At 37.7% G+C, this 18,230-nt stretch overlaps 1 protein-coding gene across 1 annotated transcript in view; it reads left to right on the forward strand.

Annotated features, from left to right (window-relative positions):
- Positions 1 to 18,230, forward strand: part of COL24A1 (collagen type XXIV alpha 1 chain) — a 115,170-nt gene that overhangs the window by 26,091 nt on the left and 70,849 nt on the right. Inside the window, exons 8-19 of the mRNA XM_056498154.1 lie at positions 502 to 546; positions 1,653 to 1,706; positions 2,911 to 2,955; positions 5,099 to 5,152; positions 5,838 to 5,882; positions 8,853 to 8,906; positions 11,317 to 11,361; positions 15,212 to 15,265; positions 15,361 to 15,405; positions 15,812 to 15,865; positions 16,479 to 16,532; positions 18,151 to 18,204. Of these exons, the coding sequence (XP_056354129.1) occupies positions 502 to 546; positions 1,653 to 1,706; positions 2,911 to 2,955; positions 5,099 to 5,152; positions 5,838 to 5,882; positions 8,853 to 8,906; positions 11,317 to 11,361; positions 15,212 to 15,265; positions 15,361 to 15,405; positions 15,812 to 15,865; positions 16,479 to 16,532; positions 18,151 to 18,204 (603 nt within the window). The remainder of the gene's footprint in view (positions 1 to 501; positions 547 to 1,652; positions 1,707 to 2,910; positions 2,956 to 5,098; positions 5,153 to 5,837; positions 5,883 to 8,852; positions 8,907 to 11,316; positions 11,362 to 15,211; positions 15,266 to 15,360; positions 15,406 to 15,811; positions 15,866 to 16,478; positions 16,533 to 18,150; positions 18,205 to 18,230) is intronic.

The following is an 18,230-nucleotide window of genomic DNA, read 5'->3' on the forward strand; positions in this document are numbered from 1 at the left end:
CCAGCACCACAGAGATTTCTGGGATGAGGCTGCTCTTGCTACCAATATAAATTCCACAACATAAGAGCCAAAATTTATTATATATAAATTTTTTTTTAAAAAATGTTTTGTGTCCTGGAAGGTCTGTCTTTCCTGAGTGTGTCCTAGAACACCCTTCCTGTGAACTGCCTTGTTCAGAAAGGGTATTGTGACAAGGATTTGGAAGGGAAATGCACAGTACAGAATCTGTGACGGCATCCCATGTATTCATTTGTTTAAAAGAGGGCAAGTCTGAAACTGCCTTTATGTATACAGATATATTGAAACTGTCTAAGCTGCCAAGTTTTCTTACTCCTTTTCTCTTGCTCAGTTTTCACATGAGCTGCTAAATGTAAACCATAATAATTCTGCTGGCAGACAAGTCTGGATTTTTTTTTCATTAAAAGAGAAAAAGAGTAGAAAAAGAAGGTCTATTTTGGTTTTTTAATTGTATTTATCACTGATCTCTTTCTCTACCCCCAGGGTCTTAAAGGTTACCCAGGACTGCAAGGGCCACGGGGTGAGCAGGTAAGGGATGCAGAAACAGTGCCCTGTACTCTGCAGATGAGCAATTAGGATAAGAGAATGCATAATCCATTATAAGTGTTCAATATAAGCAAGCTGTGTAAACTGCTTGAGGAAATACTGGACAGGTTTTAAGCAAGAATTCAGATTGTTTAGAGTGGCAAAAAGTAGTTTAAATGAAATGGAAAAGACCAGCTTGTTTTTCAACTACCACACCAGCTGGAAGGAAGTTGATGTAAAATTCTTATGAGAGGCACATTTCAAACCTCCACTGATTTAATGCATTTTACATCTCCTAGCATGTAGGAAATGTCAGTTCAGGAAGAAATCTGAATGTAATTTCAAAAACATCCAATTGCTGATGTCTCTTGTTAGCAGAGTAGATGGAAGGAGTCTCCTGTTGGATCACACTGAAAAGGAAATGCTGATGATGACTGATGGTAAACACCTGAAAGATGAAAACTCAAGGACATTGTTCATGACTTTGCTGGGTTTTATGCTCAAACCTTTAACTGGATGAGTGATGATTTTTATTACAGTCTCACAGGTAGTTTTTGTGATGACTGTAATCTGTCAGTGAGATAGAGATAACTAGTGGGGAACAAATTGATCCTTAACATCAGAAGAAGAAGGTGAAGAGGATTGTATACAATCATGATTTGTCCAGCACTGTATGGAACTGATTCTGGAAGAAACAAAAATTGGCTTTGTAAGGATTCTTTAATGGAAAGTTTAATGTGTTTGTTTCAAATACATCTAAGATCAGTGCAGTTACCTCATTTTAGGGACCTGCCTCCTATAGCCCTCTTGAATTATTTTTGAATTATGAATTATGCCTCTTGAATTATAGGAGTAAGGCATGCACTGTTGTATTTCACAAAATCTTAGATGTTTTGTAAAGGATATGTGACTGAAATTGGCCATTACTTGTGTCTGATGAGTCGATTTTTGGGTGTTCTATGTAGCTTGCTTAAAGAGTAATTTTTCCACGTGCTTAAGCTGTGTCAAACAAATGGGCGTTAAAAGAGAAATGATAAAACAAACTCCAAACCATGGCATTAAACATGTTTGTTGTTTATTTTCCTTTTCTTTCTTCCTTTTCCACTTAGGGAATTCCAGGAATGGCTGGCAGTATTGGGGCAGTTGGTTACCCTGGCAGGCAGGTGCAGTAACTATACAAATGTTATTTTGTGCATTTTATTTTTTGTTTTTTTTTTCTCCTTTATTCTTTTCAGAAGTACCATATCTAACTCCTTTGAAACTACTAATTGTAAAAATGTATTTGTTTACATCCTGTCATTTTTCTTTGAAACAAACCTCTTTCTCTGGTAGTGGCCTGGAGGGAATGTTGAGTCTCATGACTTTTAAACTTTGATGTGTTAGATGTGTCCCTTTCTGGAATATATAAATGGCATTACCAAAGTCCTGAATGTCTGAATACTTTACTTCATAAACCTCATACTGAATATGTCATAAACCTCATGTGGTTCTGTGTGGTTCATCTTCTTTGTATTTCAAGTCCAGAACCAGTAGGAAGCTGCCTGTTCTTGCTGATTTTTCACCAGTGTGTTTGTTTCACTGCTGAAACTATTTCTTCAGTCCTTTAGGGAAGAGGAACATTTAAAGTTTTGTGTTTTTTCCATTGGTATATTTTAGGAGAACCAATAAAGCCAGAAAGCAACTTTCTTTAAAACATATTATATAAATATTAAATATTACATATAAATATTGATTAACATGTAAAGTAACAGATTCCCCAGTGCAGTAATAGAAATAAGATACAAAGTAGAAATACTCAGCGTTTTCCTCATGTAAAGGTATATGAGCCAAACTGGCAACAATTGACTGTGGTTTCGTGCCTGCTCAAAGGGTGAATTTGACCAATATTTCAAGGTTTTGTTGTATTAAGTCTGTAATGGCTATGTATTTTAAAGTTCCATTACAATATTTTATGGAGTAGTGGATGATAACATTTTTTGTGTTGAATCGGGTAAAAGGTTTAGAGCATTTGGACCACATATACAATTCTGACATTAGCTTGAACATAATTGAAATGTGTCCAAATGCAAAAGCTTGTAAAAAATCCTGTGAAATTATGTCACTGTAGTGCCTGGAAAAAACCTTTCTCCCAGAAGATATAATTTTAATGTAATGGAAATTTCAGTCATGAGCTGTGTTTCTGTCCCACATTAGTGGGAGACCTTTCTGAACATGGTCCCAGGGGACTACTTGATGACACCTTCTTCAATCTTAAAAATTTCAAGGATGTGTTGCCAGTTTACAGTTAACAAGTACTGTTGCAGTTCTTTTACATAGAGCATATCTGGTTGTCTAAAATTAATTATAACTCCTGTCTGTTTGTAACAGGGCCTAGCTGGACCAGAAGGGAACCCAGGTCCTAAAGGAGTAAGAGTAAGTAAGCACCTTAAACATTTTGCTATGCATGTCTAGTTTACCCATAGAGTAAGTAAGAAAGGGGGTGAGGAATTTAATTCAGCTGTGCCAGGTGTATGCCTACAGAACCACTCTGCCTTTATAGAACTTACAAATGAGAAAACACAGTTTCTGTCAAAATATGTGCAAGGGTTTATTTTTTTCACGTGGAGTGCAGCATGGAGCAGTTTTCCATTGCTGCCCTTCCTCTCAGTTGCATGCAGGGGATGGAAGAAGGCATTGCTGGAGATGTGAGTGCTCAGAGGATGGCTCAGACCTGAAGCATTATTTCCATAATGTTGTCAGGAAGGGAGACATGTCTGAAATTTGCAATCTGTAACAGCTGCAGAAGTAGATAAAGGGAAACAGTCTTGTCACATAAAAAACACAAAAGGGATCTTGAGATTTTAGAATTATTCAGTCATAGTTATGTGTATCCCAGGCACTGAAGGTTCATAATGCTCTGCTCTTCCAAAAACATTTGTTTTTGGAAGCAAAATAGATTGATTTTAATTCCTGGCTGGTTTGGGGGCTTGTGTGTGTGTGTGTTTTATGGTGCTCTTTCTCTGTTTCTTGGTGGTTTGCATTTTTTTGAGGGTTGTGAGTTCGTTGGTTTTTGTTTTGGCTTGATTTTTTTGGGTGGGTGCTATGCAATTTTGTTTTCATTAAATAGACACATGAGCATACCTACACATGCTTGTGCATGGATAAGTGTTTTATCAGACTGACTCCCACCATCAAGGAGTAGGCACAGGTTTCCAGAAACTTGTATGTTGCTTCTTGCATCTGGGATTTGAGGGAAGCTTTTGCTGGGTGTTTTCAGGTCCTCAGCTCATGTACAGGTTGCTCAGCAGTGTATTTTGTTCTCAAATATCTATTAATATAGTCTTGTTGTGTTGGAAAAGTTGCTATTGTCTTGTTTTTTTTAGTGAAGTTACTAGAAGCCTTTACCTGCAGCAGCTTCTTAAACACATCTGGGGATTTTGGAATTTTATTTTTTTTTTTTTAATGTCGGTTTTGATTACAGTGATGGGAAAAATTAGTTTGGCAGGATCAAGTGCTAACAGATATTGCACCCTCAGGGATTGTTTCCTTTATGTTTCTTCAGTTTATTTTTGTTCAGATTCTCATCTGCATTTTGTCTTGTTCTCCCTTCAATAAACAAGACATAAGTGATCCCAGTCCCTTTCCTGAAAGTTACTGCTTCTCTGTTTACACAAAGCTAAAAATGGCCAATGTGTGAGTAATTTTAGGGAAAAACACCTTAAGGCTAAATCTTGTGTATGAATTCTAAAAGCAACTTCCAGTAAAAATGATGGCACAGCCCTCTTGACACATATTCCTGTACCATGGAGGTGTATAGCAACATGACATGAAGTATCTTTAGAGCTTTAGGTTTCAAATATTCCTGTGCTCTGCTTCTCAGCTGTTTTAAGTACCAGGAGAAAGTGATTGTGCTGTTGTTTTCCTTACTCTCATTAGGTCTGAATGACAAGGTAGGCACAATCCTCCATAATTAAAAAAAAAAATCAACCCCCAAGAAATTAAATCATTGCAACTGGAGCTATATGAAAGCAAAGAATTCTATTCTAGTAGCTAATGTATTATTTTTATTCCTATCTCAGTTTGATTCTGTAGTGCAGAACCCATTTCTCTGTACAACTGAGGAATGGTGGGAGAGAAATAAATTGTGACTGAGCTATAAGAAAAACATTCTTCTTCTACTAAGATAAACTTTTTTTTGGTAAGAGTTCTTACATATAGCAGTGATCACACAGTATTGTTAAAGATGAGAACTTCTTTTCTGATGGAGTTCATGAATAAGGTTAACTTCAGAAAAAAGTTGCTGATTTAATCTATTCTAATAAATAATACATGTGGTGCAACCTTGTCTTACTAGGACACTTTCTTAGTGCTTCTTTATTAACTGATTCTGTACCCTTATAACAGGAAATGGTTTTTGCTGTTGGTTGGAGAGTAAATCCCAGTCACATTTAAATTTCTAGAGCTTCACTGATAGTTTCAAATGAGCCTGAATTTAATCCCTGTGTCATGAACCCATAGCTGGCCAATACTGAGAGACAAGCAGCCTTGCATTCAAGCACTGTTCTTACATTTTTAGGGTTTCATTGGACCTCCAGGTGTGGCAGGACAACCAGGACCTGAAGGAGAAAGGGTAGGCCTAATGGAACATTAATGACATGTTGGTGTTTGTGTGGCAATGCAGTGCATGTTAAAATGGGGGAAAATGTACAAGGTTTAATAATTAATTTATATATTTTTTGGTTAAAAGCAAAAATTATTTGAATAAGATAAGATGAATAGGTCATACCCAATTAGTCTAATCAATTAAATCCCTTGGTTCTAAAGTAGAATGGGGAGCAGCTGTAAGGTATTATTTTACTTTAATCTACAGCTGCAAGGATTAGAGTAATTTATTTTCTTCAGCAAGTGTGAATGAATATTTTTCATTTAAGCAATTTCTTTTTGACAATGATTAGTATTTGTCTCTTGCTGGGTGGTCTTTGCTGTAGAACCAGCCATGAAAGTGTTAATCTCCATCACTGTGCTTGAACTTTTTCTTATTTCACTTGAGCAAAAAGGCTGCCAAGGCATGTGCTGTGATGGAAACATGACAAGGCCCTTTTTCACTGTTGTTTTGATATTGTCACAGTAAACACAAGAAAAGTTTGTCTTTCTGCTCTGGGACATTGGCTGTATGATACTTCGCTCAAATCCTTTTTTATTTTTTTTTTTAATGGTGCTTCTCACACTGTGTTTTTTCCAATCATTTTTTAATTACTTGAATTTAAGTATTGAAGAAAAGAAAATCTACTTATGATGGGTTATTTCTTTCTCAGGGTGTCCCAGGCCTCCGTGGAAAAAGAGGTCCTAAAGGGAGACAGGTAAAGATTCTAATACTTGTTACAATTCCTGCTGCCAATGTAAATCCACCTGGCATTAACTCAGTAGCTTTAATCAGCTGAAAAATGTTAGTTTTGTTTTTGTCCATAATGACTTTCTATTGCTTTCAATTAGTACTTTTCAGAACTCCAGATTCTGTGCAGGTTGTAAGTATTGGCTGTTTTGAAGTGTGGAGGATTTATCACCATGAGCCTTGTGGCAGACGACTGATATCAGCTATGAGGGTTAGAAGGTGACAGAAACACAGAAATATATTCCATAAAACTGGTGTTAGCACAAGGTGCAGATATGATGCAAGCTTCATAAGTCTGGTGTTGGTTTGGATGAGAATCAGCTTCTTCCAGTGTCTGATATTTCTGGACTATAGTAAATTAAAGCTGTGCTCTACTTGACATATATTTCTACAGCTGAGAATAAACACAAGTCTGCCAAGTATACATTATCAAGGTTTACATATTTCCTGTGGTGTGTCTTCAATGCCAAATGTTTTGTTTTCTGCTGCAACCATATTATCTTAGCTCTTTGAAGCTATCCAGGAGTTTCCAGTTTTAACTTTCTTGTGGTTTGAGATGAGAAAACACCATAGGGTTCTCCAGCTGTGCAGACAGTTGTGCTCAGCAGTTCAGATGATTTTCATCTACCACGTTGAACAAATTTGTCCAGCAGTAGTATGATTATCATCATTTGGCCCTTGATGTACTCTGTGAAAGGTGTAGAGGATTCTGTTTAGTTGTGTTTTGTTTCCTGTGTGATCTAACACCAGCCCAAAAAAGTCACTAGCCTACAGGAATTGCTTTGATGTAAAGAAAGGCAAGGCAAAATTACATTAAGTCTGCAGCCTGCTCTTTCTGAAGCAGCCATGAGACCATATCTAGTTTGCATGTAATTTGGATAAAAGGCTACCTTTTGCATCTGATTTTGGGCAAGAAGGGCTCTGTGCCATCCATCCCTTGCAGAAGTTGGCAATGTCTTGTGCTGGTGAGTCACACTCAGGACTTAAAAAGGAGGAGAAGCTGGGTGGGAATCCAAGGCTCCTGTTCAGTGTGAAATAGGAAGTGGAGGTGACAACAGAGTACATTGAAACAGTTTTGCCTTTTTCTGTCAGTCTCTGGCAGGTTTCACTGAGGCCTCTGCCTGGGAATGCAGTGGTTTGTGTAGTATTTGTCCCAGTCCATAGCAGTGTGTTGGTGCTGTGTGTGCTGGGTAAGCAACTGTATTCCACTTACAGCAAGAGCAGAGCTTCTGTCAGTGCCAGACTCTGTTCTGTAAGGACTCTTCTGTGGATCCTCTCTGCACAGATTTATACAAATAAGTGAGCACCAAAAGCATCTCTGCAGAATGTCTGTGGTTACCTTCATTCAGTACTGATTTCTTTGTAATTTCCTCAATCCCAACATTCATTACAATTCCTTTCTATAATCTATAAAGTACTTATTTAACTAAAGACTGCTAATGTGGAGACCAGCCAGGAGAGCAATAGCATGGGAACCTGGCTTGAAGTACTTTGCTGGATCACAGGCTTAGAGAAAACGTGTTATTTTAACCCCCAAAACAATGATAACTGTAATGACAAACTTTTTTGGCATAGTGCCCTGGAGTTAACAATGCTTTGGGGCAGGGCACGGTCACTGAAAGAAATTTGGCATGGGAATTTTATAGGGTTCAGGTTCTTTGTGGCTTCATGGTCAGTGCATCTCTGTTATCTCAGTACTCTAATAATACTGTGACATTTTTTAATTCCAAGTAAAGTCTCTTTGGTTTGAGTGCATAGCTTGGATTTTTCCAGGTAGAATCCCTTTCCAGCTTAGTATTTTGCAAATTTTCTGGTAAACTCTTATATAGACCTTACACTGTGGTTTAAAAATTATTTTGACTTCTTAGTAGGTCTGCACTACCTCCCTTCTCCTAATTTCATACAGTGAATACATAGCAATCATGAAAATATTTCATGGTACTGCTTCAAACTAATAGCATGAGTTTCTAGTTAGCTACATGTGGCTCTTTCAGTAAAATAGTGATATCTGCCTATAATACTAAAATTATAAAAAAAACCATTAATTTGATAAAAATTAATGATAATCTGATAAAAAATAATTTGAAAACCCCTCACACCACTCTTCCATTCCCCCCGCCCCCCAACCCTCCTTAAAAACCCAAACAAAAAATCAAATCACTTTTCCCCAGCAAGTTACACGCTGGTGTTGCAGTGGGCAACATCTGAAAGAAGTAAAGCAATTTTCAAAACCCTAACAAGAAGGAAGATTAGAGCCAGTAAAGAGGGAGAATTCCATTCCATTTTTTTCTGAAGCAAGAAATGGAAATTGTTTTAAGCTTCGATGCTTGACTTGGCAAATGAGATTTCTTTCCTGTTCTGATAATCTAATCTCTGAAGTCAAAGCTCTCAAAAATAAATGAGACTTTACTATGTCTTGAGTTATTGTTTCAGTGTTTAGATGCAGACTAAGGCAAGTGTTCACATTGGTTAGAAAGTTGAAAATTTTTATTTCTAATGAATATGAGATCTCATACTGAGATGCCAACCATTAATATTTGGGGATGAGTTAAGGAAAGAAGGACAGATGTTTTAGTGAATGTTGAAGCTATAATAGGAAAAAATTCGAGTTAAAAATAAATAGGAAAACAGGCTTCAAGAAAACAAACAATTCAAGTAATACTTGTTTAATATTGCTCTTAAAGTAATTCAGTTGTCTTCTTTTTCCATATGTTTCCATTGTGTATAGTTGTATCATTTGGGGTTTATGAATTTAGGAGACAAATCACTTTTCTGTTCATTTGAACTGTGTAGCTGAAACTTTCTGCTTTTCCTATTCCTCCATCACGCTCCCTGAATCTATGTATGTCTTAATTCCCTAAACCTATAGGGATTTGGTGTTCAGACCACCTTTCATGTCTTGTATAATGAAGAAAAGGTATTTTCTATTCTGCTTTAGGGTTTTCCAGGTGATTTTGGAAATAGAGGCCCCCCTGGTCCAGATGGAAGTCCTGTAAGTATTGAAATGTGTGTTGATTAACATGATAAAATTTGTGAAACTCAGTATCAACTCCCCTCCAAAATTAAAGAAGACTTTTGCTTCAAAAGAAATGTCTTGAAGTTCACAAGAAAATTTTGGACTGATAACTTTCCTATGGAAGTTGCTATTAAACTACTATAATAAGTATGAAAAAGAGGAAGAAAATATTCAGAAAGCTGCTGGGAGAACACATTTCCCACTGCTGCATGTGCTGACTGCCTTGAGAATCAGATCTCTCAGTGCCCTCATTGCATTACTGATGAATGTTCTGTCTTCAAAAACTGCATTAGATATGACTTTGTGTTGTTTATTCAAACCATTATTCTAAGATCACCTTAACAAAATAGGATTCTGCCTGCATGTAAAACCCCAGCTTTGTGTGCTTGTGCATTTGATAGCTGATTTCATCCTTTGAGCTGTATGAACATGGTTGTGCCAGGCTGTCATTTGGAGCATGGCAGTCAGTGTGATAGCAGCTTTGTCCTTGGCACTGAGCCCTTGCAGAGCCGAGCCCAGCCTGTGCCACAGACACAGCACTTCACACACTGCCCTCCAAGGAGCTCTGCTGTCTTGCTCTGTCTGTAGGGAAACTCTGGCTGCAGACTCCAAACTCAGGTTTGCTTTGGTGTCAGAAACCAGTGAAAGGCTTTGGGCAAGAGATGAGAACAGCAATAAGTGCTGGGTAAAAGAGCAGTTGATTTAAATCATCTTGTATTGTTGGATGCTCCTATGGAAAACACTATCCATTTATTCTGTGTCTAAAGATTTTTCTGATATGGATCACAGTCATCAACTAGACAGAGTTTCTCTATTTTTTGAAGGTCTGCCTTGACCCATCTTAGAAACTTGTTTTAAAAAGCTTACATGAATTTTGCTGGTGGGTTAGCAATGTTTGGTGTCAACATTTTGGAACACAGGAAAAAAATTGTTATGCATTTCTGGTCCCTAAGGCCAAGCTTCTCTTGTTGGAATGTCAGGTGATATCTGTATGGTTTTCATCTTTAAAACCCTCTGAGGGGCTGAGTGTCACCAACTGCTTTGCAAATTGTATTAAAAGGTGAGTTCTGCCTTCCCCTCCTCGTACTCGCAAGTCTCCCTCCATTCCTGATAAAGCAGACATTGTCTTTCCACCAGATCTGCTGAACAGTGCTTTAATAGAAACAAGCTCAGAAAGGCTGGATCTGAAATTACAGCCTTGCACGTTACAAAGGAGCCTGTTCTACTGCAAGCCTTGCACACAAGTTCCATCTAATCTGCCAAGACAGCTGCTGGTGCTCCTGCCTCCTCTGACAGGCAGCAGCCCCGTCCCTCCTCCCCAGAGCTCACCCTGCAGGGCTTGTCCAGGCAAGGGGCCAGGGCTGCAGCTGCAGGGCTGCAGAGCTAAGGGCACATTCACAGAGCCTCTCTGAGCTGCCACTGCAGACCTGGGGGTTGGGGCAGCAGGAACTCCAGGGAAGACTTTTCTTCCCATGTGCTGACTTGACACTAATGACATTTGTCTCCATGCCTGATTTCTTCTGCTTAGCTGACTGATGCCATCCTTCATTTCCACAACACCCTCTCAGCTCTCTGAGGATGTCAGTCTGCCTTGCAGGATGTTGCTGGGCACTCAGCTTCCCTGTGGATGTTTTAGAGCAGGTTGGAGGTGTGTGAGCAGAAGGTGTCCCTGTGCCACGGGCAGCAGCCGTGCCCAGCTGGACACTCTCAGAATGGGCTGAGATTTGCTTGCATAGAAATTCCCCTTTCCTGTGGGTGCCAGCAGGTGCAGTGGAGCCTGTGTGTGTTACCCACTGAGCCCCAGGTGCTGGCACAGCCTGCATGGGACAGCCATGGTGACCTGGAGGGCTACAGTACCTGTTTCACATGGGGCAAAGAGACTTAGCAGCTGGTTTGGCAGTTTTAGCCTCTTCTGAGCTCAACTGTGGCAGAGGAAGTAGTGAAGTACTACTGAATTCTTAACTTCTATATGGAATACAAATACCATAGTTTGCATTAAGAAATAATTGTATGTAGCCTTTAATTTGCAGAGGTCTTTCTACAAACTGAGATGGTGTTCTTATTTATTTTTCAAAGGAATCCTAATAAATTTGCTTCTTATCCTTTAAAAAAAATTGTTTTTTTTCCACTTTAAGTATCATGGAAAAAAAACCCCTCATATTCCTACATTAACAGCAGAAATGTTACCATGATGCAAATATCTGCTGATCTAATTCCACCATCCAGGGATTTACTAAGCATATTTCTCTATACAGTGATAAGCTGTCACTTTTTGGAAACTGTAAAAATCAAAACCGACTTGCTTTGTAGTTCACTTCTTTCTTATCAGTGGGATTTCTTTTTAAATGGTAAAATTCAGGTAATCTAAGATTAACTTTCTTTAAAGGGAATTGTTGGTGGTGTTGGTCCTCCTGGATTTCCAGGACTAAGAGTGAGTATACTTTTATTACTTTGATATGGCTGCATTAGAGCATTTGTCTTGTGCGTTTGTGAAATAATAAAAACAATTATGAAAGTTCAAGGATTTAAACAGCTTTTGCTTTAGATAGCCTTGATTTTAAATAATATCACTCTACACAATTGCTATTATGTTGGCAGCATGGAGCATTTCTATATTTGGGGTGGATTTGTATGCTTGTTTCTGATCCAGTGTGTTGGGGTTTTTTATTTGAAAATACTAAGTTTGCTGGTTTATAGCACTAAAGCCAGTGTGAAAGGTGCAATGGTCTCAAACATTGTAATGATAACAGTCCTCATTGGTTCCTGAATATGGCTACCAAATTCAAAGCAGAATTAATTTCTATGAAAAATTACTTTATCATGTTTGCAATATCGTATTAATTATTAAACATAAATAGGTTAAGGCTGTGATGCTCTTGTGAAGTTGCACAGAGTAGTTGTAGCCATCAGTTGTGCCAGAGAAGCTCTGTGAGTCCTACAGAAGGTGGGAAAGACTTTCATTCTGAGTAGTGTCACTTTCTTGTTTTTTTAAATTCATGTCTTGACTCATAGAGGATCTCTGATTCTTGATCTTGTCTCAGTCATGTCTGGCTGCACAGCCACGTTCTTAACAAGGGAGAAATAACAAGTGTTTACTCTTGAAAGCCATAATTGTCTCCAGTGTTTGCTTTGTGGGTTTTTTTTGATATCTGCAGATCTGAAACATCCTTGATAAGTTTGTACTTTACACTGATGGTCATCCTACTTTTCCTTTGAAGCACAACAGTTGAGTTCAGTTGTTACTCTTTCTAATTATATGTTCATAACAAAAAAAATGACCTGTAAATCATCCCTTGCTGCCTGATTAGGATTGTTATGGCATTGCTATAGTGAAAACAAAAGCTTGATCAAGAAACCTCTGTAGCTTCCAGCCTTCCTCATGCAAACATGATTTTCTGTGTTCTTGTCAGTGGATGCAGTCAGGCCAATTGAACCACTCATGAGCCTGGAGCTTGCACTCTTGAGAATTTGCTTAGAGTTGTAGTTTGCTTTTCTCTTACATGACTCTTCCTGGAATTTAATCTCAAAGACTTTGATAATTGTACAAATGCACCTGAAGTTTTTAAAAATGTCTGTTGTCACATTTTAAAATTGTATGGTGTCACTTCCATAAAGATACTGTTACTGATTATTTTGACTGAAACTCAGCAGTTTAGCCCTACCTAGGGCTAATGAGCATAAATGATTGTAGGATCAAAGCTGCATTTGCCTTCTTGCTGAGTTGCAGTCACTTACAGAGAGATTTTCAATAGCTTTTGGAAATGGAGAAATAATTTTCAATAAACAGTCCAGAGCTTTTGCCACTTGTACATAGATGGAATATAAACATAATGAGAGCTATTTCTTGGGAAAACAAAAAGTTGGTGGCATGTTTAGATTTTGAACAGTATGAAATTAACAATTGTTTAGAGTGTGAACTCCATTTGAGTGGCTTTCTCTTGTTTATTTGTGGGACTCTCCCATGGTTCCAGCAACATCACTTTGGTCAGTCTGGTTTCTTCTTTCCCAGTCAGAGCATTGGAAGAGCTGTGCTTTGTTCCAGAGTTTCTTCAATCTGTAGCAGGATTTCACCAAGGCCCTGGGGAGCTCCAGGTGACCCCAGCATCCCCAGCTGGTGCAGCCCTGCTCCTCCCAAACCTGCCCTGCAAATGGCTCTGTGCTCCCTGACTCTGCTTTCTCTTGTCCAGGCAGATGCTGATGGTCATCCAAAACTGAGTGAAGAGCTGCAGTCCTCAATGTTTGCTTTAAAACACTTAGTCAGCCATAACACATTTGCTACTAGTAGATGCAACATTCAACATGAGATTAAATATCTTTTTCTGGCGGAAACCAAGAGCATTAATTCAAGTAGCTTGTCCGGCCCAGCTGTGTGCAGTGACAAGAGTTAGTTATATTTTTGTCAAGTAATTCCTTCCATCCATGATTTTTTTTTCAATATACAGGGCTGTTGCCAAATTCAGAATTTTGGCTGGCTGAACAGTCAGTCTTTCAAGACTTAGCAAGACCATGAGTTTTATGAAACTCTTCATCTTATTAAAATTTATTGCTAAATACCCAAATTAGTTTTTCTTTTTAAATTTATTTTTTTTTTCCTTTTAAAAAACCCACTTATTTCCAGGGAAACATTTGTTTTCCTTTTCTGGTATTTTATCTTTTTGCCTGGGAAAAGCAATTTGGTTTTAGTTTCACTTGTCAAATAGACATGTTGGAAAAGGTACTTTCTGTAGCTGCAGGTTTTATTGATCAGCAAGTTTTATCCAAAGTGATAAGTGTATGTTAACATATAGCAAGGATGTTGTAGGTGGAGAATGATTTAAAAACCTGACAGACTAACTAATTCAACACTTTTTCAGGTTTTTTTTGTGCAGCTCCAGTTTTTTACTGTTAATTAAAAGTCACTCAATGTATCTAGAGGCTGTGACAGGTGTTTTATGAACCTGAATGTTGTAAAGCTGTTTTGGAATTTCTTCCTGTTGCTGTTGTAAGCTAAATTTCCCAGCTCAGTATCCCTCTGTGATTTTTCCAGTCAATGCTACTGTTACTATAAATGTGCATTTAAACATTCAGTGTCATTAATACATAAATACCTTGCTGAACCAGAATATGTAATGCAACTCAGAGGCAGCAGCATAAACCATTTACTTGATCAGCTATCATGACAGAATATATCACTGAAGAGTCATGGAAAGCTAAAGCAATGTGGAGTGGCAATTTCCTTGGGAGCTCTACCAAGCACCATTAAGACACAAAGTGATGGGTCCTGCTTTTTCTTCACTGAGCCTTAAGTCTGATGGTGGCTGCAGAAGAATGTGCTTGCTGAAAATCTCCATAATGAGAATAATGAATGTGTGCTCCATGGAAATGCACAGATGTCCATGTCATCTTCTCCATATCACTCTCAGCAAGTGGCAAAAGATTTTTTTATTCATATGTGTTGTTAAATTCTTGCATAGCCATAGAGAGATAACATTGCCTTTTTGGGTTTTTTTCCTCCAAGGTTAAATAGGCAGAAAGTCAATAGACTTCTCTCTTTGTAATATAGTTTTAACTATTCTAAGTAAGGTCTTATGTTTAGCTCATGCTTTCTCATTGATGTTATTGCTGTTGCTGTGCTGATCTTTAAAGATTCTTAATTTTTGTGATTCACTTTTTTTTTTTTCGTGTCATAAAACTGCCTAAATTAATCCCAGAAATAAGAGTTGGAGTAAGGGCTCTGAAGGTGCATTAGAACAGAAGAGGTTAGCATGCCCATCAGAACGTAGGTTTGATTCTGCACACTTGGTATTTAGTCACATCTCTTTTTTCTTTTTTTTTAATTTATTTTAATTCATAGAAGTCACTGATAGATAATAAATTAAGTAAAAGGACCATTAAAAAGGCTGCTTTTTATGGCCCTACTCATCATAGAATAAGTTCTTGAAGCCAAATTTGATGCCTACAGGGAAGTGCTGTTATGTAACCCCAAGGACAGCAGCAATGCCCACTCAATGTGCAATACAAAAGAAAGCTTCCTTAATTTGCATTGCCTAATGTACTCTGATCTTCTCTTGAATTGTTAATCTACTGGAGAAGAGGCAAATTTTGTTTCTCATGTTGCTGCTGATGATGTTGGGAACTGCAAATGTGGAGGACTTAATGATACCAACACCTTTTGGTTTTCCTTTAGAAATTAACCTAAAAAATATTTTGGTTTCTCTCTGTGGTGCAGAAAAATGCCACATTCTGTTAGAGTTTTTAACTCCATTTCACCAAATGCAGTCACTTTTCTTGCTGTTTGCTAGGGAGACATGGGGCCAGCAGGACCAAGTGGACCATCAGGAATTCCAGGGCCCATGGTATGGTATTTATTTAATCACCCCACAGCCAGGTGCCTATGCTGCTTTCCAAATTACAGTCAAGCACTGGATTTCTGTTTTCCATATTTTTACAGGGTTTCCCAGGGAGTATGGGACAGCCTGGAATGAAAGGTGATAAGGTGATTTAAATATTTTCATTATCTTGGAGATATATAGTTCTTTCAGGCTCTTTTCATTAAAACTTAAGCTAATGTACTTGACAAAGCCTTCCCTTTTCCCTTTTGATTTGTCTTCTGACTTTAATTTTGTAAAATTGTCAGACTCATGATCTGCGTCTGACAAAAGTTTAGACAAACTTTTTTCTGAACAGAACACTAACTACTGAACATAATAATATCCAGATCTGTGTCTATAGCTTTTCCTGGAAGAGGTTTTCCTGCATTTCAGTGCAACACCTTGCATTGTCAAAGATCTGTGTTAGGTTAATTCAATATTCACTATTAAAATTTTCTCATTCTCTGTTTCTGAAAAATATCCCATTTTAAGCCACATCCATATGTCTGTATAAATTTATATGTTGTTTAGGGTGAAAATGGCCTTGCAGGAGAGCCAGGAGATCAAGGGTACCCAGGAGACAAGGTAAGTTATAATTGCATTATTTTACAAAATTATCCAATTTCAGCAACTTCACCAGGCTTATGAGCCTCTTAAAATGCAGCTGGTCAGGTGCATAAAAGTAGAATGCAGTAGTAAAACTTTCTGGATATCACTGAATTAACATATCTTTAAGAAATTCTGTGCTACTTAAAACTCAGTTATAGAAAATATGAACAAAGGGCACAGGAAGAATTCTGGCAGCTGTGTGTATAGAGGTGCATCAAACAAGGATTACAGGGTGATCTCAGTCTTTCCAAGGAACAGGTGTAAAAGTTTTCCCCCTGACCCTTGGGGTTCATCTGCAGCTCACCTGGACCTGCTGTGGTTCACAGCAGCACATGGTCTGGCATGCTGCTCCACACCAGCAAACTGAGATAAATAGGGATCTTCTTTCCTGCTTGGCTAGTACATCAGAAGTCACTGAAATAGCACATCCTGTGAGATCTCTTTGATGAAAGTTGAATGTTAGGAGATAGGCTTCAAAAGAATTCTGCAGGTTGAAAACTGTTTCAGGTGTCAAAATATAGCAATTTATTGCTTTCCACATAACACAACAGTTAATTTTCTTGTGTATTTAGTAGCTTTCTTTTTTCAGGGTGCTCTTGGTTTACCAGGACCCCCAGGGACCAGAGGAAAACCAGGACCCCCAGTAAGTTTACACACCAAATTTTGCTCTCAGTATATCTCAGTATGTTGTTGATACTTGATAATTTATACTACTGTTGATATTTGACACTTCTGTGTGATTGTTCTGTTCACAGTGCATGTAATCCTCTTGAAGTGACCTAATTCAAAATACACAAAGAATAAGGTCTAAGCTGCTTTTATTTCTAGTGACTGATGCTAATGAGCAAGTCAGATCCTAAAATGTGAGACTTTATTACAACAATCAGTATATGGGACAAATTTTAATAGAAGTGCTTGTGATATTAGATATTCTGTGACAATCACTGTGTGGCATGCAGGTAATATTTGTAACAAATCCACTGAGAGCTTTGGGAACTTCCAGATGACCATATGGACTGGCTGGATTTGGAGGGAGTGTGTGAGATCTCATTATTAACAGCCAGTCATTTCTCACAGGGATGGGAGTAGTCAGGAATTCCTGTATTTACTGACTTTTAGCAGATTTAAAGGCATTTGTGCACTGCTGCCCCTTCTGCTGGGTTTTTAAATGCTGAGGAAGAAAATCCATACTGCACAGGGTTACCTGGCATTTCCTAACCTGCTTTTAGTGCTAATATCTCTCTCTTTTCAATATATAATTAAAAGCTGCCAATACTCACTCCAGTGTCAATTTTCTTATGTGCAATCAAGCCAATAACTGGTAAACCTACTTAGACCTCATGAATGTCATGGGCCCTAAAATGCAATAACAAACACTTTACTTGCCCCATAGAATTTATAATGTAAACACTAAACCTGCAATAAATTTAAGCAAATTTTCTTAAGCTTAGATGGGAAAAAGTTGTAATTTTTATTTTTAAATGTACAAGAATTTTCTTTTTAAATAAGCATGTGAATCAGCCTATTCCCAAAAGAGTTGTGGATTTTAAGCACAAACTAAACGTGACCAACCTTGTGATTTTGTTAAATTAAGCTATGAGACCTCAGTCCTGCAAGTGTTATTTAACTTTGTAGAATAGATTTCCAATGAAGTCACTCATGTTAAAAATTAGAGCAAGTTTCCCAGGTCAGACCTTAATTTTGCTCACCACTTTATGGTGGCAGAAAGCTTGTGAAAATGTGCAAGAACAGATATAACTTAGAGAAATATTTTGGCCCATTTATGGATGGGTTGAAATTTGTATATAATGGAGTTACCATGTGGATAGCACCTAATTTTATTGTTATTAACCACAAAAATGACATTTCTTTGGCTGTGATTGGATACTTAAAATACATAAGTCAGTGTATAAACTAATATCTGTCACAGTTACTTTCTGGACATTTAAATAACATGTAGTTTTTATTGTTAAAACAGCTATATATTTAAAGAGGTTTTTAAATTATTCCTCCCAAATCTCCCAATTTTCTGTCCTAAACTAATTTGAATTTTTTTTTGTGTGTGAGTTCAAAGAGTTGTGAAGAACTGGTCTTAATAGCGGCCAAAGTGAGGCAGGTATAAAATTTGCTATTTAGTGAAAAAGTCATCTCAACGTTTCTGTTGGCCTTTTTGTTACTAAATGTTTTTAAAATCTTCATAACCATCTATTGTTAAAAATAAATTATCATCAGAAATCTTAACTATTTGGATTTTTTTCAAGGGGAAAATTGGAGAACCTGGACCCCATGGACCATTAGGTCCTCAGGGACCTGAGGTAAGAAATTGCTTGATAGCAGTAAA

Source organism: Oenanthe melanoleuca, chromosome 8, assembly GCF_029582105.1.
Source record: "Oenanthe melanoleuca isolate GR-GAL-2019-014 chromosome 8, OMel1.0, whole genome shotgun sequence".
Taxonomy (NCBI): domain Eukaryota; kingdom Metazoa; phylum Chordata; class Aves; order Passeriformes; family Muscicapidae; genus Oenanthe; species Oenanthe melanoleuca.